This window comes from Eulemur rufifrons, chromosome 7, assembly GCF_041146395.1.
Source record: "Eulemur rufifrons isolate Redbay chromosome 7, OSU_ERuf_1, whole genome shotgun sequence".
NCBI lineage: Eukaryota > Metazoa > Chordata > Mammalia > Primates > Lemuridae > Eulemur > Eulemur rufifrons.
Window position 1 is genome coordinate 201,491,425 of NC_090989.1, and position 26,630 is coordinate 201,518,054.

Consider the following 26,630-nt stretch of genomic DNA (forward strand, 5'->3'; position numbering starts at 1 on the left):
GCCCCCTGAAGTGTCCATCCCCTCTTCTGTTTGGAAGTGGTATCCCTGCTAGAACCTCGCATTTGGATGGCAAGGGCGCCCACAAAGGGTAGTTGCTAGCTTCTGTCCCTGAGGGAGGGCACATGGCCTTTGGAGCAAGGCCCACCTCTCCTCCCACAATTTTACTCCTTGTAAGGGAGAAGGAGGCAGAGAAATCAGCATAGCCAGGCAACAGCAGCTCAGGTCCAATGCTCACTGCCTTCACAGTCATGTGCTCAGTAAATACTGAATGCATGATAGATTTGTCCCCTAAAAATCTGCCACATACAAGCCATAGGGCTTGAATACTCGATGGAGTCAAACAGGAATCTGGTGTTTCCAAAGCCTGGAAACAAGCTGAGGTGGCCTGCAGGACATGGGGGATGCTGGAGGCTACACACACACATGATCTTGCTCCACTCTGGATGTCCCCGTATGCTATTCAGAGCACTGAATAACCAGGACTCCACAGGAGACCAAATGGCATCAAGCCTTATTAAATTAAAGAGTGGGCTCAGGCCTATTAAGCTGATATAAATACAAGCTTGACAATATGAGATACAGAATTTATACCATTAAGAGATTAAATGCACTATCAAAGGCTGATTAAACTGATCATGACCCCAACAGCCTAGTGTGAAATACATGCAAGTGTCAACTAGGCAAAGAGCAAGAGATTGTGGGCTCAGCAATTGCAAGCAAATCAGGATTGGCAGGAACAGAAAACTCAACAGCAGGACTGAAGGCATAACCTCTTAAAGATAGATCTTTTTTGTAAGGAAATGATATCACAAGGGGATGAGGAATGACATCAGAGCAAGCTAAAATAGGAATAAATTCCATTTATGTGTCTGTGCACCGTGGAAGAAAAATAAAAACAGTATTTTACAAGTTCTCTGTAAACCTAAAATTTTTCTAAAAAATAAGCTATGAGAAAATGTTAGCATGTACCCAAACATGTGAAAATTGAAAAATGATCTCTTAAATAATATCTGTATCAGAGAGCACACACAGAACAAAATAACAGGAAACTGAATAAACAAAAAATAGAAATATCATATCAAAACTTCAGGATCACTGCCAAAGCAGTGTTCTGTTTGGGGAGGGGGGTGTCTGCACTAAAAATAAACATTAATGATAAAAAGGAACACCTTCTCTACTCCAGGATTTTAGAAACTGAACAAAGTAACAAGGCAAAAGTCTCACAAAGGGGAAGTGACACAACAAAAACCCAGAAACAAAAGAAAAAAAGCAAAGCAACTATGTTAGTGTAATTTTTTTTAACCTGCTAATGACTGTACTTAGGCTGGTAGGTTTGTGCAGAGCACATACCCCTAAACCAGGGAACTAAGCACTTACTGGCCCGTCTCAGTCCCTATGGACAATGTGAAGACTAAGCTACCACATCGCTGGTTCCATTCCGCAGCCCTGGGCAAGACAGACATTGGCAACAGCAAGCCCATCTCACCGCAGAGCCAAGGCAGGAAGTGCATGTCTAAGAGGTAGTTCAGGTGCTGTGTGGCAGAGCAGGATGTCAACCCAGGCCCAGAACTAAAGCATCTCTGTCCACTACCATATCCACTCAAAAAAAGAATGAGAAGGGAAAAGAGGAGGGAGGAGGGAGGGCATTGCAAACTCAATGGGAATGTTCAACAGATGTGTTATGAACTCATTCACTGATCTCAACAGATCTTCCCCTTCTAAAGGGGAGGGACTCACGAATCAATCTCATGCTTAATTTGAATGCAAAAACTCAGCAAACGAGGGCAACAATTCACCTTAAAAATTATTCACTGTGATCATAAGACCTTACCCAGGAACATAAAACTGGGTAAACCAATTCAATTGTAAAAATCTATACCCAGCATCCGCTATGAAACAGGATAGGCCTACAAGCATAACAAGTAAATCATTTAGTATGTCAGAAGGAGACTACCATTTCTGCCACAGACAAACTAATGTTTAAAAAGGAAGTGAAAATGCCATCTATGCCAAGATACTTTCCCTGTAATTTGGCCTAAAGCTCTTCTCAGCTGAAGCTCTCGAAAAATGGATGTGGTAATCCTCTCTCTTAATGTCATAAAAAGAGCACCTATTGCTATAGTAAATCTACCTAGATTTAAAACAAGAGCAAACATAATAAATAAAATGGACTGCATTAATAAATAATGGAGAAGCATTAGTAAATGAAGATGCATTTGAGTTATCCCCCTTAAAAGGACAAAGCCAGAGTACCCTCTCATCACATTTAAAAGAGAAGACCAGGGAAAAAAAAAGAAACATAAGAAAGGATAAATTAATTCCATATTTTTTTGCAGGTGACAGTTTTGTCTAGAAATGTGCTAAAAACAGGCCCAGGGCCAGGCGCGGTGGCTCACGCCTGTAATCCTAGCACTCTGGGAGGCCAAGGCGGGTGGATTGTTTGAGCTCAGGAGTTCGAGACCAGCCTGAGCAAGAGCGAGACCCCGTCTCTACTAAAAATAGAAAGAAATTATCTGGCCAACTAAAATATATATATAGAAAAATTAGCCGGGCATGGTGGCGCATGCCTGTAGTCCCAGCTACTTGGGAGGCTGAGGCAGAAGGATCGCTTGAGCCCAGGAGTTTGAGGTTGCTGTGAGCTAGGCTGACGCCACGGCACTCACTCTAGCCCAGGCAACAAAGCGAGACTCTGTCTCAAAAAAAAAAAAAAAAAGAAAAGAAAAGAAACAGGCCCCAAAAGGTCAAATAGTGATCTCAAATACCCCAAGATACCCACAAAATCCCCTAAATTAAAGTGCCAGGTTAGGAATACATAATAAAAAAGAGAAGTTACATTTATAATCTTGACCTAAAAAAAAAAATTAACCCCCAGATATTAATTTAACTAGAAACACGAGATTTATTAAAAGAAATTATTTTAATAAATACACTAATGAGAAAGGCTAAACATAAGTTGAATGTCAGATTATTCCTCAAATTGTCATGTGGACTTCATGCAATGTGGGCATCACAGCCACAGACCTAGAAGGAAGCTGCCTCAAATCTTTTGGGGATTACTTCAGAATAATAGTGAAATTTATCTAAAAGATTTAGCAAGCAAAAAGACTCTCCCCCTCACCTCCATTAAAAAAAAAATTTAAAGATATAATCCACACAGCATAATATTCACCCTCTAACGTGTACCATTCAGTGGTTTTAGCACATTCACAGAGTGACCATCACCATTAATTCTGCATTTCCATCACCGCCCAAAGAAATCCCAGCCCTATGAGCAGTCACTCCCCAGTTCCCTTCCCCAGACCCTGAAAATAACCAATCTATTTTCGGTCTCTATAAATTTATCTGTTCCGGACATTTCGTATAAATGGAATCATACAATAAACATGTCATCTTTTGTAACGGGCTTCTTTCACTTAGCATAATGTTTTCCAGGTTCATCCATGTTGTAGTATGTACCAGAATTTAATTCCTTTTTATGGCCAAATATTATAATATTTCATTGTATGAATAGATCACATGTTTATCTATCATTTGGTGGGGATTTGGATTTATTTCCACTTTGGGGCTATTATGAATAATAATACTATAAACATTCATCTACAAGTTTTCACGTGGATGTATCCTTTCAATTCTCAAGTATATGCCTAGGAGCAGAACTACTATGTCATGTAGTATCTCCTTAACTTTTTTTTGAGGAACTGCCAAACTGCTTCCATAATGACCACCTCATTTTACATTCCCACTAGCAATGCAGGCAGGTTCCAATTCTGCCACATCCTTGCCAGGACTTTTTATTGTCTATCTTTTGATTAGAGCCCTCTTAGTGGGTGTGAAGTCTCTCCATTTTACAAAAAAAAAAAAATTATTATTAAATAGTACCAATAACAGCTACTACTCTATATGGCTCCTTAAGCATATTATTTCATTTGATGCCTGTCTCAAAGTTCTCAGGAGAATTCACATTCCCATTTTATGGAGGAGGAACCTAAGGCTCCAAGAGGCCAAGGCCGTAACAGGGCAGAAGCATAGCTGGAACAGAACTGTCCCTTGCCCTCTTCACACCAGCTCTTTTTGCTGTACCACTGTGTCAGAACTTCTGCCTGATGGCAAACGGATCTGTACCCTGAATATATAAGGAGCTCCTATACATCAATAAGAAAAAGGCAGACATCCAACAGGTGCACTGTCTTCATAAAAGAGGCTCTCTGAATGGCCAGCAAACACAGGAAATGGTCTATGGGAAATACAAATTACTACTGGAATGAGCTATTGCTACACATTGCTCAAAATGGCTAGTATTAAAACAAAGACAACACCAAGGGCCAGGGGTGAGGAGGGTGAGGATAGGAGCTCCCACACACTCCTGTGCTACTCTGGAAGACAGCCCACCCTACACTGCCCCAGCCATTCCATTCAACAGAAATGGGCACCAACCATCCACAGGAGCAGTCTAACAGCCCCAAGCTGAAAATGACCCTAATGCTGCTTATCTATCTGACAATGAGTGAGGGAAGTATGGTATATCCTCACAAACAAACCCCATGCAGCAATGAGTGGTAACAACCTACAGATGTACCCCAGGATGATACGTGTAGTTGCCAACATACACACATGCACTTAAAGTCTGTGCACTTTACTATATGTAATTATAGTTTAAAAGATTAATAAAATCCCAAACCAAATGTACCACAGGGAATTTAATTACATGTTATTGATGAAAACGGATGGTATCAGAGCTAAGATGAAAGATCAAACTTCCATAAGTGCATTTCAGAAAAATCTGATATAAGAACACGGTCTGGTCAGGAAATGGTGAAAAGAAATGGAAAGAAAAGGGTTTACATAGGGCCAAAATGCTTCAGGCCACCCCACAGATAGACATACAGCCTTGGAAGCAATTCAAGAAAAACAAGTTAGAGTAGCTACAAAGCACCAGCAGAAAGTGAACCCAAACCTGAGAGGGAGGCATAGGAGAACTTGGGGGCCAGGAGAGAGGGACAGAGTTAGGGGATGAGTGGAAGGTGCACTGGAATCCCTGCCTATTGCTTAGCCCAGTAATGACCCGGATCTAAGACAGAAAGCATTCGAGATGTGTGAGAGGGACAGGCAAAGGCAGTGTGCCAAGGGTTGGGACCCACCTAACGGAGGTGGGTGGTCCCCATCTTTGCTGGGCCTGCTCTGTCCAGATGCCCCCTCCCTATCCCTGCAAGTCCCTCCAGCCTTGGGCTGCCGTGATCACCTCTCCAGCTCTGACGAGGGCCTAGCAGGGCAGAAGACAGAGGACAACACAGCTATTAAAAGAAAAGCAAGAGAACTTGGGGTGCTTAGGGGAGGGAGGGCAATAATCCCAAGGTGTCATTGCAAATTAGTTTGCCCCAAATAAGCTCATCAGCTTCTCTCATGGGAGGTATTAGCTCTTTTCACAGGTGAGAAACTGAACTCTGAGAACATGCATCTCTATAAACATTTCCCCAAGTGGGTCTAACAGAAAAAGCAAGAAAGAGGAGGTTGACAAGCCAGAAGTGGCTGGACCTGGACCCATGGCACTTGATTGTCTGACCAGTGCCCCAACCCACCCTGTACCTCAGAAGCACCTGGAGAACTGGAAACTTCCATTCCCAGGGGCGTGAACACCTATGACTCAACCCTTGAGAGGGTCTTAACGTGGAATCTAGAAAGCTTGGGCTTACAGGGGAGTGCCTTTTTTTTTTTTTTTTTTTTTTCGAGACAGAGTCTCACTTTGTTGCCCAGGCTAGAGTGAGTGCCATGGCGTCAGCCTAGCTCACAGCAACCTCAAACTCCTGAGCTCAAGGGATCCTCCTGTCTCAGTCTCCCGAGTAGTTGGGACTACAGGCATGCACCACCATGCCCGGCTAATTTTTTCTATATATATTTTTAGCTGTCCATATAATTTCTTTCTATTTTTAGTAGAGATGGGGTCTCGCTCTTGCTCAGGCTGGTCTCAAACTCCTGAGCTCAAACGATCCGCCCACCTCGGCCTCCCAGAGTGCTAGGATTACAGGCGTGAGCCACCGCGCCCTGCCTGGAGTGCCTATTAATTCAGATCTGGCTGAAGCCAGTCATAGTGGTCCCCGAGCCCCATTCCTCATAATTTGTGGGGATCATTTCCCTCCTGACACATGGTCCCTCCCTCCCCAGACACAGGTTACTGAGGGAACAAAGCTTGGGTGAAAGGGCTGGCTGGCCTCCCGGCTGGGGGCCATGTCCATGTGAGGACATGAGGGGGCGAGGGCCTTGCTGTGGGCATCACCTGAGACAGGTGGAAGGACATGCCACATGTCCACATCAAGCGTGGTGCACGGTTCACAGTGGCTGCACTCCGAGAGCTAACACAGCCAATGCCCAGAGTCCACTAACTGTGGTACGATAATACCACAGACGCTGCTCAGAAGTGAGAAAATTCCTGACCCGCATGACCATGAGTTCCTCCAAAGTCTGTACACCAAGTACGAAGAAACCTAATCACTGCAGGCGAAGGCAGACAGCACACTGGTGGGCGGACTGGAAGGGCATGAGCACTTCTGGGTAACCTTTATTGCAGGGCAGCCACATGAGTGTACACAATTGTGCATCTTATAGACAAATTATACCTTGATTTTTAAAAATGAGAGCTCAATAAAACAATCATCTAGTCAGCAGCCAGAGTTGGTCCAAACATGTCAGAGGTCAGAGGCCGCATTGAAAAATGCAGCCTGGACTGAAAATGGGGCCTCACATCAATATGGAAGGTGGTAGCGGGGCTCTCCAGCAGCCTCTAGGGAAGGACCACCAAGATGGTGGCTTGCCAAGCTCCTATACAAAGATAGAACCTTCTGTAGGGCTCGACAGAGCCCTGTGACTTCCCCACTGGGTCTCCATCAGACCACATCTCAGAGCCAGGATGTCACCAGGGATCCAAGGGGTGAAATGGATCTTGCCCTCTACCCACCCTGCCAAGAACACCTCCTATGTGCTCATCTCAGAGGATCGTGTCCAGTGCAGGAGCTGGACAGCTCTGTGGAAAAGCACTTTGCACCAGACCCCTGGCTATGCTGGGGAAGTGGATCTGCATGCTGGTGTGCCCCCTTCCAAACCCCCTGGCAGGCTCCTAGACCAGGTCCTCACCTCCATCCCCCTCATGGCCAGCACTGTGTTGGCAGAGCTCCAGGAACACGGACCCGGCCCCTCTGTAGGCCCATCTGTCCCTCACATGGCAGGAGGCTGAGGGGAGCTGGCTCACCCTTCCCACCATGTGGCTTTGGGCCTCTGTTTCCCTAGGAGCACCTATACTTGTAGATACGGGGATCACTAGGACCAAGGGCCCGAAGAGGTGCCCATACAGGGAATAGCGCGGTGCTGCGGTGGTTGTTACCAGCCCCTGCCCACCCATGGCCCCTCCTCTGTGAGGCCCACATCAACCTGCAGTGGCTGTCCCATCACCAACCACAAACCCTAGCTGCCCTGGGCAGTGTCCAAATGCTAAGCTGCTTTTAGAAAACTGGGAATTCATCCCCGGGTAGGAGGGATTTAGTCAGAATTGGGTGCCATTTAGAGAAGATTACACCCTAATTGCTCCAGTGTCAGCAGACAGGCTTCTGGCCAGCTGCATCCAGGGCTGGCAGAGGTCCCCATGGACCCTGGCTCCCCCACCCAAGTACTCAGAGGCCATTCTGGGGCCTGGGGACCAGCCCTTGTCTTTCACGGCAGCTGGCTGCCCCAACACAAACCTCCATTTAACAGCTTGCCGTCAGGGCAGGACGAGGCAGCCTGGGGGCCCTGATGGGCAGCTGTCCAGGTCACATCTGTTCCAGGCCAGGGGAGGATAGCTCGGCAGGCAGAGTAGCCTGAGCCAGGCTGGGCCAGAAACCACAGGAGAGCTAGCAGCAGTCCAGGTTTCTTTTCACTTCATTTGTAACCCTCATCACATTTCTTGACCTTATTAAAGCTGTTTTAGGAAGGGCCAGAAAGGCTCACAGTCAGTAAGTGGCAGGAGAACCTCAACCTTAGACTGTCTCTCTACAACCCCCTGGGTTTTTCCCGCTGCAGGACACACTAAGAGAACAGAGCTAGAGAAGAAAGATAGTCACACGCTGTGACAACACAAATGCTCAATCTGCCCAGAGAAGTTCTGCAAGGTGGACAGACCTGTTGGCAGTGCCGTAGCCAGGGTGCAAGAAAGAGCAGGAGTCAATGCCCTTCAGAATGTCTTGACACTCACCTGAGAGCCTGATGAGTGACAGGCACCCTGGGTACATGTCTATCCTGCAGTCTCCTGCAGGTCACCTGCTGCAAAGGGCTTGCAACACCCCAAGGTGAGAGCCTAATGCTCAGACTGAAGGATGTTGGGACTTACCGTGTCCCAAGAGGCAGTCCAAGCCCAGATGTCTGGTCCTGGCACGCATGGCCTGGATAGGCTGCCCGAAGAGAGGCCTGCAGGTCCCTCCTATACTGTCATGTGACCCTCATACATGGACACCCTCTTGTAGAGACAGCCTGGGCCACATCCCAGTCCAACCACAACAGTAGCAACACTGATTCCAGTGGCAGCAGCTAACCAGGAGCCTGGCGAGGGTGGAAATGGCACTGACATGAGACAGGAGGCATCTGAAACCCCAAAGGAGGACTGTATGTCACACTTCAGGAGGGACCCAGCACCAGCTTCTGCCTGTGTGAATGCCTGGGTGGGACTCAAACCCAGATCTGACCAGTAGCTGACTCAAGACCCTTCCCCTAATTGCTGCCTCAGTCAAAATACACATGACTAAGTTAAGCAGCTCCCCTGGCTGCTTTACAGGAGTGAGTCAACCCTGAGCTGAGCCCAAATAGAAGGTTAATTACATGAAGACTCTGTCCTGTAGACTGACTTAAAAAACAAGGACAGAAAAACACACTGGAAGAAGAGAAATATCACAGTCATCCTTTATCAAGAATCTAACCAACTATACTGGATGAGTTTTTTGGTTTTTTTCCCCCAAAACCATGTACGTTCTATTGCTTTTTCTCAAGATTAAAAACAGAAAAGAAGGACTATCACTGGTCAGCAGTGACCAAGACCATCCCTGCCAGTCCAGGGCTAATGACCTGAGCCCCCTGGCAAACCTTAGTCAGGAAGGCAGAGGGGGACTCAGTCCCTGATTCCTATGACACATGCATTTCTAAAAATCAATGTGCAGTGCAAAATCACACAACAAAACCAGAGGGCTTAAGGGAAAGATGAGTTAGAGACACAACTTCATCAGAGATACATAAAAAGAGATAGAAACATAATAAAAAACTGTAACACATAATCAAGACAGCAGGGTACTGGCAAAAGAATAACCACATAGCTCAATGGAACAGAATAGGGAGCCCAGAAGAGATTTCCACAAATATAGTCAACTGATCTTTGACAAACGAGCAAAGGCAATTTATACAGAATAGTCTTTTCAACAAATGGAGCTAGAACAACTGGACATAAGCAAAATAATGAATCTAGATATAGACCTTAAACCCAATGGAAAATTCAAAACTGGAAAACTAGAAAAAAAAATAGGAGAAAAAAAAATCTATGTGACCTTGGGTTTGGTGACTGAGGTTATAAATACCAAAAAGCATGACCCATGAAAGCAAAAATGACATCAAAATAAAAATCTTCTGCTCTGTCAAAGACACTGCTAAGAGAATGAAAAAACAAGCCACGGACTAGGAGAAATTACTTGCAAAATAGGACCTGTATCCAAAATAGACAAAGAATTCCTAAAACTCAACAATAAACAACCCAATTTAAAAATGAGCAAAAGATCAGAACAGATACCTCATTAAAGAAGACATACAAATGGCAAATAAGAATATGAAAAGATGGTCAACATCATATATCATTTGGGCATTGCAAATTAAACAAAATTACACTAAACACCTATTAAAACAGCCAAAATCCAGAACACCCACACAACCAAATACCAGCAAGAATGTGGAGCAACAGGAACTCTTGTTTGTTGCTGGAGGAAACACAAAATGACCCAGCTACTTTGGAAAAGTTTGGCAGTTTCTTACAAAGCTAAACAGTCTTACCGTATGACTGGGCAATTGAACTCTTAGGTATTTACTCAAATGATTTGAAAACTCAGGTCTACACAAAAACTTGATGAATGTTTGTAGCAGCTTTATTCATAATTACCCGAAACTGGAAGTAACCAAGATGTCCTTTAATAGGTGAATAGATAAACAAACTGTGATACACCCATATAGTATTATTGTGATTAAAAAAAAAAAGAGAGAGAGACCGGGTGTGGTGGCTCACGCCTTTAATCCTAGCACTCTGGGAGGCTGAGGCGGGTGGATCGCTCAAGGTCAGGAGTTTGAGACCAACCTGAGCAAGAGCGAGACCCCGTCTCTACTAAAAATAGAAAGAAATTATATGGACAACTAAAAATACATATAGAAAAAATTAGCTGGGCATGGTGGCGCATGCCTGTAGTCCCAGCTACTCGGGAGGCTGAGGCAGGAGGATCGCTTGAGCCCAAGAGTTTGAGGTTGCTGTGAGCTAGGCTGACGCCACAGCACTCTAGCCTGGGCAACAGAGTGAGGCTCTGTCTCAAAAAAATAAAAATAAATAAAATAAAAAAAGAGCTATTTTTTTTTTTTTTTGAGACAGAGTCTCGCTCTATTGCCCGGGCTAGAGTGAGTGCCGTGGCGTCAGCCTAGCTCACAGCAACCTCAAACTCCTGGGCTCAAGCGATCCTACTGCCTCAGCCTCCCGAGTAGCTGGGACTACAGGCATGCGCCACCATGCCCGGCTAATTTTTTCTATATATATTTTTAGTTGTCCATATAATTTCTTTCTATTTTTAGTAGAGACGGGGTCTCGCTCTTGCTCAGGCTGGTCTCGAACTCCTGACCTCGAGCTATCCACCCGCCTCGGCCTCCCAGAGTGCTAGGATTACAGGCGTGAGCCACCACGCCCGGCCAAAAAGAGCTATTAATCCATGAAAAGACATGGATGAATCCCAAATGCATAATGCTAAGTGAAAGAAGCCAGTCTGGAAAGGCTACACATTGTATGATTCCAATTATGTGGCATTCTAGAAAAGGCAAAATTATAGAGATGGTAAAAAGATCAGTGCTTGCCAGAGGTTCATGGGGACTGCGGTTTGAATAAGTAAAGCACAGATTTTTTTTAAGGCAGTGAAACAATTCTGTATGATAATTGTAATGGTTGATAAATGATACTGCACTTATCAAAACCCAGATAACTTCATAGAACAAAGAGTCAAGCTTAATGTATATGAATTTTTAAGGAATCACTTAGGAAATCAGGGGATCCAGGATGGAATGCAGAATGTGACAAAACAATCTAACTGTATTACAAATTTATGAAACAGCCTTCCTGAAGGGGATGGAGGAATAAGGTGCTAACTTAAACAACTTTGGAAATAAGTCTGTAAGGCTAGAGGCAAAAAGAACTACACAAAAGCACTGTCCTCTAGCTGATAAAGTTGTTTCCCACAGGGATCCAGGTTAACAATTCTGTTACTGCTGTACATGTGGACTGGAATAAAACAATTAAGTTATTGTATGGCAGATGGTGGGAGCCAAGTGCTGCATTGTTGGTGTGGGAGTTACAGATAAGCAAGGGGAAATGGTAAGAATGATCCACATGATAATGGGTTAAAGTTGGACACGTAAGTATGAACTCATGTTTGGCTAAATATATGTACGGGTTTAGTTATAGACGCGTATATACATAAGTTAGCGACACATATATCTCTTTGCTCTGTAGATGAAAGAGCCTAGAATCCAAGATACCTCAATAGCAACTAACACACCTAGCAACCAGATCTTGCTTTCTAACACCTTTCTCAATTAAAAGAACTAGGGCTTCTTGGGCAGAATGGCTGATTTTAGGGCACGGGCAGAAAATATACAAGATGATCCTGGAACATCTTATAGTACTAGAGAGTAGGAAATTGTTTAAAAAAAAAAGAAAAAGGAAAATGAAAAGTCACAATGGTAATATATGTCAAAGGGGCATGAAAGCCATCTGAAAGACCTCTCAAGAGCCAAAGCTGGAACAATTTAAACAAGAAAATATGGTTTTGGACTATAACCCTATGTATAAAATAAATTTCCATGAGTCTATATCAATATACTAAAGGAAGGGGGGAAGGATAAGTCTCCCATGCAGAAAAATTCTAAACAATTTATGCAGATACCCTGCCCTCAAGGAACAAACTCCCCACTCAAGTGTGGGCTGCACATAGTGACTTGCTTCCCAAGAGTACAGTTTGGACAGGAGGGAAAATGGTAACTTGAGGTGGAGAAACCTGATAACACTACCTCACTCAGGTGATCAAGGTCAACAGCAACAGTGATGTCATGTTGACAGTATGTACCCCGACATGCAATGAAAATGGTATCTTATTTCTATGATTTTTCTCCCTAAAACCGATAACCCCAATCTAATCACGAGAAAAACATCAGACAAAGTCCAGTTGAGGACATTCTAAAATACACCTGATCAATCTTCCTTAAACTGTCAAGGTCACCAAAAACAAGGGAAGTTTGAAAAATTGTCACAGCCAAGAGGAGCCTAAGGACACAATGACAACTAAATGTAACATGATATCCCGGATGAGACCTTAGGACAGAAAAAGGACATTAGGTAAAAACTATGGCAATCTGAGTAAAGTATTAATAATAATACCTTGATATTGGTTCATCAGTTATAACTAATGTACCACACTAATGTACGATATTAATAATAGGGGCAACTAGGTGTGGGATATATAGGAACTCTGTGTACTATCTTTGCAATTTTTCTATAACTCTGAAACTGTTCTAAAGTAGTTTATTTTCAAAATATAATGATGAATTATTTGGATGTGGTAGCATGCGCCTGTAGTCCTAGCTACTTTGAAAAGCTGAGGTAGATGGATCCCTTGAGCCCAGGAGTTCGAGGCTACAGTAAGCTGTGATGGTGCCACTGCACTCCTGCCTGGGCAGCAGAGTGAGATTCTGTCTCAAAAAATTAATGACAAAAAGGCAGCACAGTTTTACACATGTTAAATAGTTTAAAAACACTACAATACACATGACACTTTATCTTAACAAAGAGCTGAGGTTTGCTAGTGGGTATGCAGTCACAGGCTGGCAGCTGGCAAACTTCGGTGAGATGGTAGAAGGTGGGTTTCTGAAATGGGATGGGAAGCTGTACCACCAGATGTGGGCATGTGTGTCCTGTGTATTCCTCACGTGGCTCACGTCAGCTGGGTGCAGGGCTCTGTGTTTTTTGATGATGAAATTGCACATAGGCAAATGCTCACTATGCTCAAATTGTTCTTTCATACATCAGTCAGTCTGGAACAGATTCACGTTTTAAAAAAAAGTATGATAGCAGAACTATAGAAGAAGTAAAACTGGCCTGGTCCTGATCAGTGAACAAGGAAATGCAAATTTAACCATGATAAGGTGCTATTTGTGTTAGAAGGTCACATTTGTAGGACACCTGGGGAATCCCTCAGTCTCATGGACAAGCTGGTCATTAATCAGCCCCAGGACCCTCCAGCTGCAGGTGTGAGGGTAGTACTGAGAGCACAAGGATGTGAGGAAGGACAGTGCAAAGTGGCCAGGGGAGACCAGGAAGAAAGCAACACATGTCCCCCAAGCAGCTGCATCCTGAGCCCGCCATGATGCTGTCACTAGAGGGAGAAGCTGGTCCACCCACCAGGGTGTCAGAGATGCACTGGCCTAACAAGGAAACTGAGGCCCAGAGAAGGGAGGGCCCAGTTCTAGGTCACAGAAGTCAAACCAAGAATGGTGGAGTCAGCTGCCCAGCTAGTAACAGTATGGGCAGTCCTCACTTTGACCTTGACACCCCTAACTGTGGGATGGGGACAGTAATAGTTCCTCCCTTCTAGTTTAGAGAGTGTGAACACAAGTCAGTCAGAACACACTCACTAGATGACATTACCTCAGGTGGCACCTGAGTGCTGAGTTATACAGTGAAGGCTGGCGTAACAGATGAACTGGAATAGGTGACAATGATGCTGCAATGCAAGAGCCAAGCACGTATCAGCTGAAGGAGGCATCATGGCTAGATGTTTCAGAAAGAAAAGGAAACAGCTAGATGCCTGCCAGGGGAAGATAAAGTGGGAACCTCTGCCTGCCAGCACTCTCCACAGCACAGGAATAGGGGGAGCAGCCGGGGCTAATCCCAGCACAGTGGGAAAGAGGTCACAGGACAGGCCACCTGTGGCCCTATCTTTAAAATGACAAGGCCTTCAACCAAATGCAACATGCAGACCCCGCTTAGCTCCTGATATGAACAAAGCAAATGTAAAATGAAATTTATGAGCCAAATTGGGGAAATCCAAACACTGACTGGACAACAGATGACATTAAGGAATTACTGTTAGTTTTTTAGGTGTGAAAATTCAACTGTGATTAAGAGTCCTTATTTTCTCAGCAAAACAAATGTTGTACTTACAGAAATAACTGCACAAGATGAACTGAGGTACAGAAACAAGATTGGCCACAGCTGCAAACTGTGGATGCAAGGCAGGAGCATATGTAGGCTCGCCCTGTCACTCTTCCTACTTTTTGTTATGTCTAAAACTTACAACAAAGAAGGTAACTTTTAAAACTTAGCAGAGCTCTTTAGGGGAACCATGCAAAAACCTGCCTTTAAAAAAGGCAAACTATAAAAAGCAAACAGTGACAATTACTTTATATACTAACACAATAGTAAAAGCTGGAAGTGCCACAGAACCTTTGGATCTACAGAAAACTTTGTGTCTTTATTCACTAACCTACTTTTCTGTAACCCAGAGAGTAGTAAGAAACTATCTTTAAAAAAAAAAAAAAAAAGAAAGTTATAGATGCACAATGCCTTTTTCCTGTCTTATGGTGTCTTGGGTATCTCACAGTCACATAGGAAGAACAGCTGGCAGGCAGAAATACCCAGGGCTTCCCATGTTTGTCATGCATTATGTCCTGCCAACACTGCACTCTCTACTTTTTGATATTCCTGCTTGAAATGAATGTACGATTTTTAAAACATAATAACTTCTAAGAAGAAGCAAGGCCTCCAGTCCTCCCCAAAGATCCCATCATCTGCCTGAGCCTGGATAGCGCACTGCTCTGAGGGTGGCAAGGGGCACCTGCCTGCCTCTCAGCCCCCACCTCTCCATCTACCTCCCACAACAGAGCCAGACCTGGCCTGAGATGGCAGGGTTTAGTCCCTAGGAGGTAGCAAGGCCGCCCACTGGGACCTCTCTTGCTCTGGGGATCAGCTTGAGGGGCCACACTCTGAACACTGGACAACACACGGTCTACGGCCAACACTTCACCCATCAGAGCCTACACAGTCCTGGCCAGCCCTGCCCACCAGCCGCCACCACCTCAAACACGTCGTGTATTGTCTAAGAAGAAACCAAATCTTTCTTTACCCCTGATGTGTGTAATATCCTTCATCTGGTCCACATACGTGGAGAAGCAAGTCTGGCTGAGGGGGGCTGCCCCAAACAGATAAGGAGGAAATCGATCTCCTCCATCAAAGGGGCTGGGGTCTCTGAATGACAGAGGAGGGCCAGTAGGAATCCCACATGGACCTGGGCCAGATCCTCAGATCCAAGGGAAGGACAGTGACTCTCCCAGCCCCCACAGAGTGCTCAGGGAGCACTGAGAGGAGGTGACAGGCACCATTATTAACCCATTGTGGCTCAAACAGGCAAAATGGCTTGTCCAGGGCCATACTGCCTCTAAGGGCCCAGGCAGGGTCCACACTCCCCCTGTGGAGTCACAGTATGGAAACTATGGGGCCAGACACCACATGCAGTCAGCCTCCTCTCCCACTCAGGTGGCACCAGGCTCCTCCAGGGCCCAGAGGCTCTGCACACTGCGGGGCATGGCCTTTCTCTGGCCCCACCTGCTAAGCCTCTAAGCATGCTTGGTGTCCCCAAAGACAGGCTGCTCCATCACAGCCATGCCTGCCTCCAATCCAGCTGAAGGTGGCAAGGGCCACGCCTCCACATGCTGGCAGGGCTAGCCTGGAGCATACCGGCCGCATGCCTGAGGCCAGGCAGATTCCCTGGCTGGATTCCAGGATCACTGAGATATACAGGTCCAGTCTCCAGGCGCCGCTGGAGGAAACAGCACCAAGGATTGGGTGGAAGTTTCGGACATTTTTAAAACTGGAAGGGTCCCTAAAATTCCTTCATGACTCCCTGCTCCACATTCTGTAGATGGGAAAGGGAAGCCCAGAAGAAGAGGGAGTTGCCAGTGATGAGAGTGGCACCACACGGTCATCACCTTTGGATGCCTGTAGTGCCTCTCCCTGACTGTCAGACCCTGGGGTTAGGGACACCTGCAGTGCTCCAAAGATTCACGCGACCCCCACTTCCACCCCTAGCCAGGCTTTTTCATGACAACAGCAGAATACCACCACCCTCAGCCCCTCAAAAGGCCCTTGGGTCTCTCAGAGCCTCCCAGCCCCCAACAGCTCTCTGCTCACTAAATGGACACAAGGATGTTCTCAGCAGTTATTAGAGGAGCAGGAGAATCCACTACACACTTTGATGGAGACCAGAACTTTTCCTGCTCTGGAAGCAAACACTCAAGGAGGATGGGTCTTACTCCCTGTAACTCTGTAGGGGACTCTGAGCAATGGACCTTGAGGAGGGTCCTCCACCAATTCCCCTACCTCCTCTACCTCCTCCAGCCTCCCAAGTGCTGGGAGCAGGGGCTCAGGCAAGCCTAGAAGGTGGCGGGGGCAGGGGGATTCCCTGGAGAAAAGCATTCAAGCATGAAGGGCGGGTGGGACTAGCAGGAGGAAGGGTGGTCCCGAGCCGGGATGTGGGGGCCTGGGCATGACGCTCAGGAGGGCGTCAGGGCAGCTCAGGGCAGCTCTCAGGAGGCAACAACAGGAGCCATTTGAGAGAGAACAAGGACAAGAATGGGGACAGGCAGGGGCTGTAGGTGCAGCAGTGAGGAGACAGAGGCCTCAGTTAGGTGGGAAAGAGCTTCCAAGGCTCAGTCCATAGAACACCCATGAAACACCTGCCATGTGCCAGATGCTGTGCCCAGGCTGACACCCAGTTCCACCCATGTGCACCTCACAGACAAGGATGATGCCACTCCAGAGTTTGGCACCAAGGTGGCATAGCAAGGCAGTGAGGACAAGATCTGTTCTCTGTTCTCTGAGCCTGAGTTTAGGTGGAGCCAAGACTGTTCCCAGACCTTCCTCCTCACCATACCCTGACCACAAGGATCACATGGATAGCAGGCTCAGTCCACTCATCCACAGTCCCTGCCTGTGCATACCCCAGCATCCACATCTCCTTGAAATTGCAGCTGAGGCACAGAGTAAGATGTCCCACAGCCACTCAGGACCAAGAACACCATGCGGCTGACCAAAGTCCACCTAATTCTCTTCCCTACCAGGCCAGGGAGCAGAAGGGAGAGGGCACAGTGAGTCTGGGGACAGATGTGGCCCTTATTGAGTCAGGCTCATGAAATCACCAGCAGAGCGATTAGGCAAAATGGACCAGTGAGAACCCCCCCCAAGTCCTGACCTTAACTGACACCATGGCTCAGCTGATAAGGAGGACACAGATAAGACCTCCTGACTCTCCCACCCTAGTGAGAAAGGCAGCAGGGCCAGCACTGACTCCCACTAATCCACCACGGGACCTTCCTCAGCTTTGTCATAAACCCACTTACTCGAGATCAGCCAGCCAGCTTCCTCCCCTCGACAACTCTATTCTATAAATGCTGGGCAGGAATACAAGCAACTCCATTTGAGGCATGATTTGTTAATAACTTAACCCACTTTAGTTCAAGAAAACTTTTAAAAGAGTTAAAGTGGTTCACCTTTCTACAAGAGGAAAAAAACTCCACAATTACTGTCTCCTTAAATCTTGGTTTTTTAAATTAAGAGTTAATATTTTCAACTATAATACTGGCCAAAATTAAATAGGCTAACAACAGCCTGTGCTGGCATGGGTATGAGGAACAGGCACACTGTTGTGGTGGGAGTGATTTGGTACAACATTTTTGGCAACATCTACTGAAACTCTGATGCATGTTAGTCTAGACTTTGGTAGGGGCTTCGAGCAGAAACATTCTCATCCCATCTTACAAAGGGGAAACTGAAGTTCCAACAGGAACAGTGCACCAATTTGTCCAAGGCCATGTAGCCAGTACATGGGGCAGCCAGAAGGTGACAATAAACAAGCAAGTAGATGCTTAAAGAGCACCTACAGATACACTCTCTTCCCAATTCTGCTAGATACACGCCCTCCAGATACACACCACAAAATTGAGCCAAGACTCTTCATTGTGCCAAAACGTTTGTGTTGCAATAGCAAAGAGCTGACAACCAAAAGGCCCCAGAGTGGGGACAACTTAGGTCAGCAACAGTCTCTTCTCACAGTGGACGCTGCCAAACCCAAGCTGTGAACACTGAAGGGGACCATGGGGGCTGTCCAGGCGGGGCTCAAGATGCACTCTGTGGGAGGAGCTGCCTTTCTGTGCACAGAGGGAATAGCACTCTAACAGATAGTGCTGCCTGCCTGGAGGGAGCGGGTGAGCCCCACCATGGGTGGCCAGAAACAGGGCTGAGGCCACTCCTGCTCCATATTCTCACAGCCCCCAGCCTCTCTGTCACATCCCCCCAACCCCAAGATAAGGAGCTTTTGCAGGAGGGGCCACATCTCACCCCTACTGTAGCTCCTTTCTGCAGTGCCAGTGGAATCTGGCTTGGAGAAAGTGCCAATACCTGCTGACAGACAACAGACTCAAGGTCCTGAAGGCAATACGGGAGGACCCAGCTACTGCTTGCACGGTCAGTCACTTACTGGTGCTGACTGAGCACCTGCTCTGCCCAAGCATTGACTTAAGCACCTGCTTGGATTAATTCATTCTTTCCTCTTCACTATCACGGAGTGGGGTCCTATTGCTCTCCCCAGGGAAGCAAATGGCCCCATTGTCAGACAGAGTAAGGTGGGGTAGGGGGCACCCAGTCAAATAAACAGACAAGCTACATGGCTGACTCCATGCCAGGCCTTTCTAAATATATGACCCCCACAACAACCCTTTCTGGGCAGACAATACTGCACCCGCATTTTGCAGAGGGGGAAACTAAGGCTCACGGAGGGCCTCTTCTACCTAGAGCTACATCACTACCAAGCAGCAGGGCCAGGGTCCAAACCTGGGTGTAACCTCCACAACAGAGCTGGGGAGTTAGGAATGGTAAGAAACAAACTAGTGTTTAAATGATCCCAGGAGGACAACCCAGGTCTCCCACTGCCTGCTGTCCCACCCCCGGAGGCTCTCGGCCAGCCTGGTCTAACCTCTTCTCCCTACAGTGGGAATGACACAGGCCACTGAGGTCGCCATCCAATAGGAACACAGACCACCACAGCTAAGGGGAAGGGCCCGGGAGGGAGGGCAGAACAGGAAGTGGGCAAGAAAAGCCACTCATCCCAGCTGGTGGGAGTGCAATCTCGGCGATGACGGCAGAGCACTGGGCCTGGAGAGGAGATACTGGGGGACCTCAGGCAGCGGCAACCCCGAGCTCCAACTCCTTCAGGCCTCTGTCCCTGCTCTTTCCCCTCCTCAGAGGTACTCATGGAAGCAAAAACGAGGCGAAAGCAACTGCGCCCACAGAGGGGAAGTGATTTGCCTGAAGATGACAGAGCAGCGGCCACCCAAGCCCATGCTCGGTTTGTCCCAGCAGGGTCACCCGCATCCAAGACCTCAACTCTCGGCTCAGCATCTGCCCTCTCAACCTCGCCCCACACCGGGCAGCGACCACCGCAAAGCATCAGCTCTTACGAAGCCCAGCCCTGCCCGGGCCGCCGAGGCCCACAGAGGAGCAAGTGGACAGCCACAGCAGCGGCCAAGCACCAGCCCGTCCGCCGAGGCGGACCCACCCCCGCATCCTGCCCGGGTCCCCCGGCTCTCGGCCCGCGGCCCCGCCGTCCCTGCGATCCCACCTCTGGCATCCCCAGTTGGGCAGGCTGACCTTGGCCGCCCCCCGTGCCAGGGACACCGCCTACAGGCCCGGCGCCTGGCGGGGGTCGCGGGGCGGCGACGGCTCACCTCCTTGAGCTGCTCCATTTCGCTGCGGATAGCCTCATAGTCCACCTCGAGCTCCTCGAACTGCAGCTTGAGCTGGTGCTTCTCCTCGAGCACCGCCAGCCCGTACTCGGCCGCCTGGATCTTCTCGCGCGTGGTCTCCGCCAGCTCGTGCGAGAGCCGCTTCACCTCGGCGCGCAGCCACTCGGGCTGTGCCTCCATCACCAGCCGCGCGTACTCCTCCTCCTCCGACGGCGCCGACATGGTGGCCGAGCGCGGGGCCGGCTCCCACCGAGGCTCCCGCAGGCCGGGCCCTCCTCAGCCGCCGCCGCCGCCGCCGCCGCCGCCACCGCCGCTGCCCAGCCCCGACGGCCGCCCGCGCCGCCGCACTGCTCCTCCCAGCTGGGCGCGCGAGGCACGCTGGGGGCTGGAGTCGCAGCCCGCGCACGGACTACATAGCCCGTCGTGCCCCGCGCCCGCCCAGTTTCCGGTCGCTATTGGCCCGCGCTCCGCGGGGGGGCGGGCCTTCGGCCTCCATCGCCGCCGCCGTCGCCGATACCGCCCGGGGAGTTGTGGGAGTAGCGCTGACTACAAGGCCCGTCGAACCCCGCGCCCATCCTTGCCGGCCGTGATTGGTCCGCGCCGCTAACGTCACAGCCGGATGCACGGGCGCCTTCCAGTGCTCCGGATGGCAGTGGAGTGAGTGCGGCCTGGGGACCTTGCCTTCCTGTACCGAGACCGCGGGCCCGCTTGGCTGCCGCGCCCTGCGCTTTGTGTGTTTATCGCAGCCAGCGCACGGCAGTGGGCAGCTAGGTAGGCTCACGACTGCCGGGATAACACCCCCCCACCAGGCAGCGGCGGGACTGAGTTCCTGACTGTGGGACGAGCAAGGCGAACAGAACCCAGGACGCGGCGAGTGAGAAGCGCATCCTGAAGTGTCGGTGTACGACTTAGGATAAAAACACGGAGACGGTGTCATGCGTGGACTGTGTGAACGTCTGTGAGTGGAAATGAGACGGGCTGCAGGAGACACCGAAAGAATGACAGGCCAGCGGAGGGCGCCCAGGGTTCAAAGGGAACTTTAGCCCAGTTTCTCCTTGGACCCCTCAGTCCTTCGGCTTGTATTTCTTAAAAATAAAGACATTTGTGTAAGTACAGTGTCATAGATGTGTTTAATATAGCTGCTACTTCGGCATCCATTTTTAGTCCAGACTTAAGGTGTTTGAAACCCAGTCGTACCTTCGCCTTTGTCCTAGATAAAACAAAACAAAACAAGAGCTTCCCCTCCTTGTATGGTTGTTTGCGGTATAATCCAATTGTTCCTTATCTCATTGACCCAAAATCCAACACACCCCACAACTGCTGACCACCATGACACCTAATGGTCAACATCACAGTCATGTAAATAAGTTCATCTTTCTCTCCTGTTTTCTTTAAACTAGCCAATCCACAAAGAGATGACGCTCATAGACCTTAATACAGGCATAGTCCCACGTTCCTCAGCTCCTTCCCTTCCCTTTTTCCCCTGCTCCCTCCTGTCCCTCTCTACCTGCTGGTCTCCCCTCCCTTAGGCACCCCTAACTTTTCTGGGACCTATGAATAATAAATTTCTTTTATTTCACATATTTTGGTTTTACTTGCTGGTTGTATCTCATCTGACACACACGTCAGAATGTAACTACCCCCCACACCCAGTCAGGGCTCTCCTAGAGAGTGGCTATCTTGGCTTATGGCCACTTTGAAGAAAGAGACCTCAACACCAAATTAGAAGAAATCGTAACGACAGAAATCACAACACTCAGGGTGCTGACACTGTTATCCAATGCACAGTCCACATTCCAATTGCATTAGGGACCAACACTCCCCTGTAGAGAGAGCTACAGGATCCAGGATCTAGTTACATTCAGTTGTAGGTTTCCTTAGTCTCCTTCACTCTGACCTTTCTGATGAGTGCAGGCTAGTGATATACACACTGATGAATGCTCATGGGTAGATTAGGTCATGCATTTTTGGCAGGACTGCCATTGAGGTGTTGCTGAGTTCTCAAAGCACCCTCTTGGGCAGCACATGATGTCGATTTGCATCCCTCTGATCAATGCTGGGGTTTTTCTTTGTAATTAGTGTTGTAGGTGGAGACACTTTGCAACCATGCAAATATCCTGTTAATCCTCAAATTTTGACCTACTGGTTTTAGCACTAATTGATACTAATGGCCTGAATTAATTATTACTACACTAGTTGCTTCTCTGTTTTCATCAGTCCTTCGTTTGTGAGTTGTCTTTGTGCTGTAAGGAAGCTATCCCTTCTCATTCATTCCCTTCTCATTCATTCATTAGCAATATGGATACATGGATTCTTATTTTACTCAGTGGGTTGCAATCCATTACTCTCTTTACTTGCTTTGATGTCCAAGTGGTAGCAGATTTGGCCAGTGGGAGCTCCTCCGGGCTGGCTCCATGTCTTTTCAAAACGTCATAATTTTTGAGCACTTCTTGATTTCTGGCTCAAGTTGTTCCAAGATCATCTTGTACTCTCTGTGTCCCAGACCTGGGATTGGCCATTTCCCCAGGGAGCCCTAATTCTTTCAGTGGTTTGATGTTTTATTTGTATAAGGAGAATGTGTTATATTTTGGCTTGTGAAATTAAAAACTCATTTTTAATAAGTTCGGCTGTAGTAGGAGTAGGATGACCAACCATCCTGGTTTGCCTGGGGCTGTCCTGCTTTTAGCACTGAAAGTCACGTTCTCAGAAAACATATCAGCCCTGGGCAAATTGTTCCCTCTCAATGGGAGAGATCTTAGGGAAAAGGAGCAAGCCTTATTTGAGTGAGTACTTAGCATGGGAGGGACTGATGCTGCCTGGTGACTTACCCAAGGTTACACAACCTGAGGGGCAACACGCATACCTGACTCGGAACCTCCCCAGCCCCACCTGCAGCTTCCTGTGGCATAGGAGGAAGGGCCACAGGAATTTGGTGCAGAGACTGACCACAGAGCTTTGAACTTGGAGACATAGAGAAGGTAGCGAGGGGGCCGGGGAAGGCTCAGGCATATTCAGTGACAGATAGGGACTCTCCTAAGTGCTGCGGACAGACTGTATATCACTACCATTGGTGCTTCCTTCTGGCAGGAGGGACAGCTCTGGAGATCAAGGTTAGAGGCATGAAGGAGGAGTATGGGAGCCACGATGTCTGACAGGTGAGGGTGGGGGAATTAAGAAAGGCTTTGCTGAGGAGGTGACACCTGAAGGAAACCCAGAGAATGCACAAGCATTGGCTAGGCCAAGGCTTTGGGAATAGAGGACTTGCAAGGATAAGAGAGGCAGGTTGATCCTTCCTAGCAGCAGATGATGGGCCACCGCTTATTGAGCTCTGCCTGGGTTCCCAACATTGCCAGGTATTTGACATCTTGTTGAACCCTCACAAAACCCTGAGAGGTGGAAATTGTGCCATCTGTAATTGTGTTTTACAGATGAGGAAACAGGGTCAGGGCCAAATCCTTGGCATCACTCTTGACTTCCCACCCCGTCACCCATTTGATAGGTCAGCAAAGGCTGTGTGCCTTGCTTCAGGACACACCTGACATGAGAGCCTCTAGCCTTCCCCACAGCCCCTCCCTGGCCAGAGCCCCATCAACTCTGCCTGGACTGTTGCAGTCACCTCCTCATTACCCTCCCTGCCTCCCTGTTCCCCTAGTCTGTTCTCTCATGGCAGGGCAGCCAAGGGGTCCCTTAGGCCCAAGTCAGGTCACATCCCCCCTCTGCTCAAAACCCTCCCAGAGTCAAACTCAAATTATCCAGCCACCTCCACAGCCCCACACTCTTAAGAGTGGCCCCTCCCTGACATCTTTGCACTGTTTGTCTCCACCTAGAATGTCAGCTCCAAGACAACAGGCACTTTGACAAGGCCTAGAGAGTCTCCTGGCCTACATCAGGGAGTCCAGCCAAGGTCCCACAGGGGTCAGGGCTCAGGCGACGCAGACCAGGCTGGCCCTGCCATGCACCACTCTCTGGATATGTGCCCCCTCCGACGGGGAGGAGGGAATGCTCAGGAGAACAGAGGCAGCTTTGACAGAGGTGGCAGGAACAAGGACTTGGGGATGTCAGTGAATGAGCACAGTGGCCCCATCTAGAAGAAATGATCTTAGCTAGGGACCTGGGGACAAAGGGAAGTGACGTCTTCCCAGGCAACGTGCTCTGTTTTGGCAAGCAAAGGCTCCCCAGGATCCCAGGTGAAGGCTGGCAGGGTCCTCGTGCATACAAATGCCCAAGCTCAAACCTGACCTTCATGTGGTCGCTTTGACAGCTTAGCCTCTCCTTCCTTGCCGTTCCCTGGAGAGCTCTGCCTGCCCACATGATTCCCCCCTCCTCCTGGAATCCTGTTTCCTCTCTGCCCCTGACTGGCCGAAGAGCAAACCTGTCTCCCCATCAGCTGCCTGCAAGGTAAATCATGTGGCATCCCCCACATGTCCATGCTGTATGACTTCGAAGGATCTTTGGCCCAAATGTCATTCATTCTATAAACGCCTCCTCTGTGCTAGGCCTTGGGAGTTCAGACACGGTAATGATGATGGTGGTGAAGACCCCAAAATACTTCTTGAGAATTTAAGCTGCTCCAAGCCCTATGCTAAGCACTTTATGAACATTCACTATCTCTCTTAGGCCTCACACACAAGTTACAAGGCAAGTACCACTGTTCTCATTTTATAGATCAGGAAACTGAGGTACAGTGAGGTAAATGGACTTGCCCAAGGTCACGTACCTCACAACTGGAGAAGCCCAGGATCTGAACCTAGGTTTATGTGACTTCAGATCCCAGCTCCCCACCCCCAGCCCTTCCCTGGGGCAAGCAGGACACAGCCCTGCCCTCAGGGGCTCATGTTGCAGAAGGGACAGACTTCAATGGCTAACTCTGCTGCTGGGATGCATGTAGGGTACTTGGGAGCCTGAGGTGGGCAGCGCTGAGTCTGGAGGACTCAGAATACAGTAGAGTGGGTGTGAGTGGGCTGGGTCCTGAAAGATGAGCAGGTGTTTGCCAGTCACAGAAAATGCACCCCAGAGAGAAGGCCCCAGAGACTCGAAGATGTGGAATTGTGGATGAATGTGGTCCAGGGGAGGAGGGAATTCAGGGCCGCCAGGCATGATGGAGTGTGTGTGAGTGTGCGTGAGTGTGCACGCATGCGCACACACACATGCATGGAGAGGTGAGAAGGGAAGGTAGTTGGCATTAGACTGTAACACTCTGTTGCAGCAAAATATTTGCATCACCAATTTCCATGCTGATGTTGACCAGAGTCGCTTGGGGTTAGTTACCGGTTGAGTTCTCCAGGAGCGGGAAATGATTGCTGAGACAGTTTGGGGTAAAAGATGTTTACTAGAGATCAAGTCCTGTGGAAGCAAGAGAAAACAGCATGATGGGAGATGGAAGAAGCTGAACTGGCTGCAGGTTTGATCGAGCCTTGCGGCCCTGCAGAGAGCCCCATGCCTTGGGGCTGCAGTCAGCTCAGCACGAACAGGCTTAGTGTTTTCAAGGTTCAACTACATTGTAGCATGTATGAGAACTGCATTGCATCTTATGGTTGAATGCTATTCCACTGTATGAAGATGGCACATTTTCTTTATCTGTTGGTGTGCACAGGTTGTTTCCACTCTTTTAGCTAATGTGAATAATGCTGCTATGAGCACGGCTGCACGAGTGTCTGAGTCTCTGCTTTCAAATCTTTTGGAGATATACCTAGAAGTGAAATTTCTGGGGCCTGTGGTAATCCTATGTTTGGCTTTTTGAGGAATCTCCATGTTTTACACAGCAGTTGCATCATCTTACATTTCTGCCAGCAATGCACAAGCGTTCTGATTTCTCCACATTCTTGTCAACACTTATTACTTTCTGTTTTCAAAATGTTAGCCATCCTAATGGGTGTGAAGTGGTATTTCACTGTGGTTTCCATTTGTGTGGTTGTGAATGATCACATTTCCCTAATGGCTACTGACGTTAAGCATCTTTTCATGTGGTTACTGGCCATTTGTTTATCTTCTTTTAAGAAAACATGGGGAAACCAGATGAAGGGTACACCAGACCTCTGTTTTATTTCTTACAACCACATGTGAATCTATGATAATCTCAGAATAAAAAAATTGATAATAATAAAGTGAAAAGTACATATCTTAGTGGATTACTTAATTGGCTATGTGTCAACGAAAATCAATATGATTTAGAGTGTTTTTTTTTTTTTTTTTTTTTGAGACAGAGTCTCAACTCTGTTGCCTGGGCTAGAGTGCCATGGCATCAGCGTAGCTCACAGCAACCTCAAACTCCTGGGCTCAAGCAATCCTTCTGCCTCAGCCTCCCAAGTAGCTGGGACTACAGGCATGCACCACTATGCCCAGCTAATTTTTTCTATATATATTTTTAGATGTCCAGCTAATTTCTTTCTATTTTTTTTTAGTAGAAATGGGGTCTCACTCTTGCTCAGGCTGGTCTCAAACTCCTGAGCTCAAAACAATCCTCCCACCTCGGCCTCCCAGAGTGCTAGGATTACAGGCGTGAGCCACCTCACCTGGCCAATTTAGAGTTTTAA

General features: G+C 48.0%; 2 protein-coding genes across 4 annotated transcripts in view; one reads left to right on the forward strand and one right to left on the reverse strand.

Annotated features, from left to right (window-relative positions):
- Positions 1-20,406, reverse strand: part of BICD2 (BICD cargo adaptor 2) — a 52,408-nt gene extending 32,002 nt beyond the window's left edge. For 2 of the 3 annotated variants that reach the window (XM_069476281.1, XM_069476279.1), the window contains exon 1: positions 20,080-20,377. In XM_069476281.1, coding sequence (XP_069332382.1) covers positions 20,080-20,319 — 240 coding nt within the window. In that variant the 5' untranslated portion in view covers positions 20,320-20,377. Of the gene's footprint in view, positions 1-20,079 lie in introns of all 3 variants that reach the window. The other variant, XM_069476280.1, reaches the window with a different exon arrangement.
- Positions 20,318-26,630, forward strand: part of FGD3 (FYVE, RhoGEF and PH domain containing 3) — a 109,971-nt gene continuing 103,658 nt past the window's right edge. The window contains exon 1 of the mRNA XM_069472093.1: positions 20,318-20,690. Within this exon, the coding sequence (XP_069328194.1) occupies positions 20,318-20,690 (373 nt within the window). The remainder of the gene's footprint in view (positions 20,691-26,630) is intronic.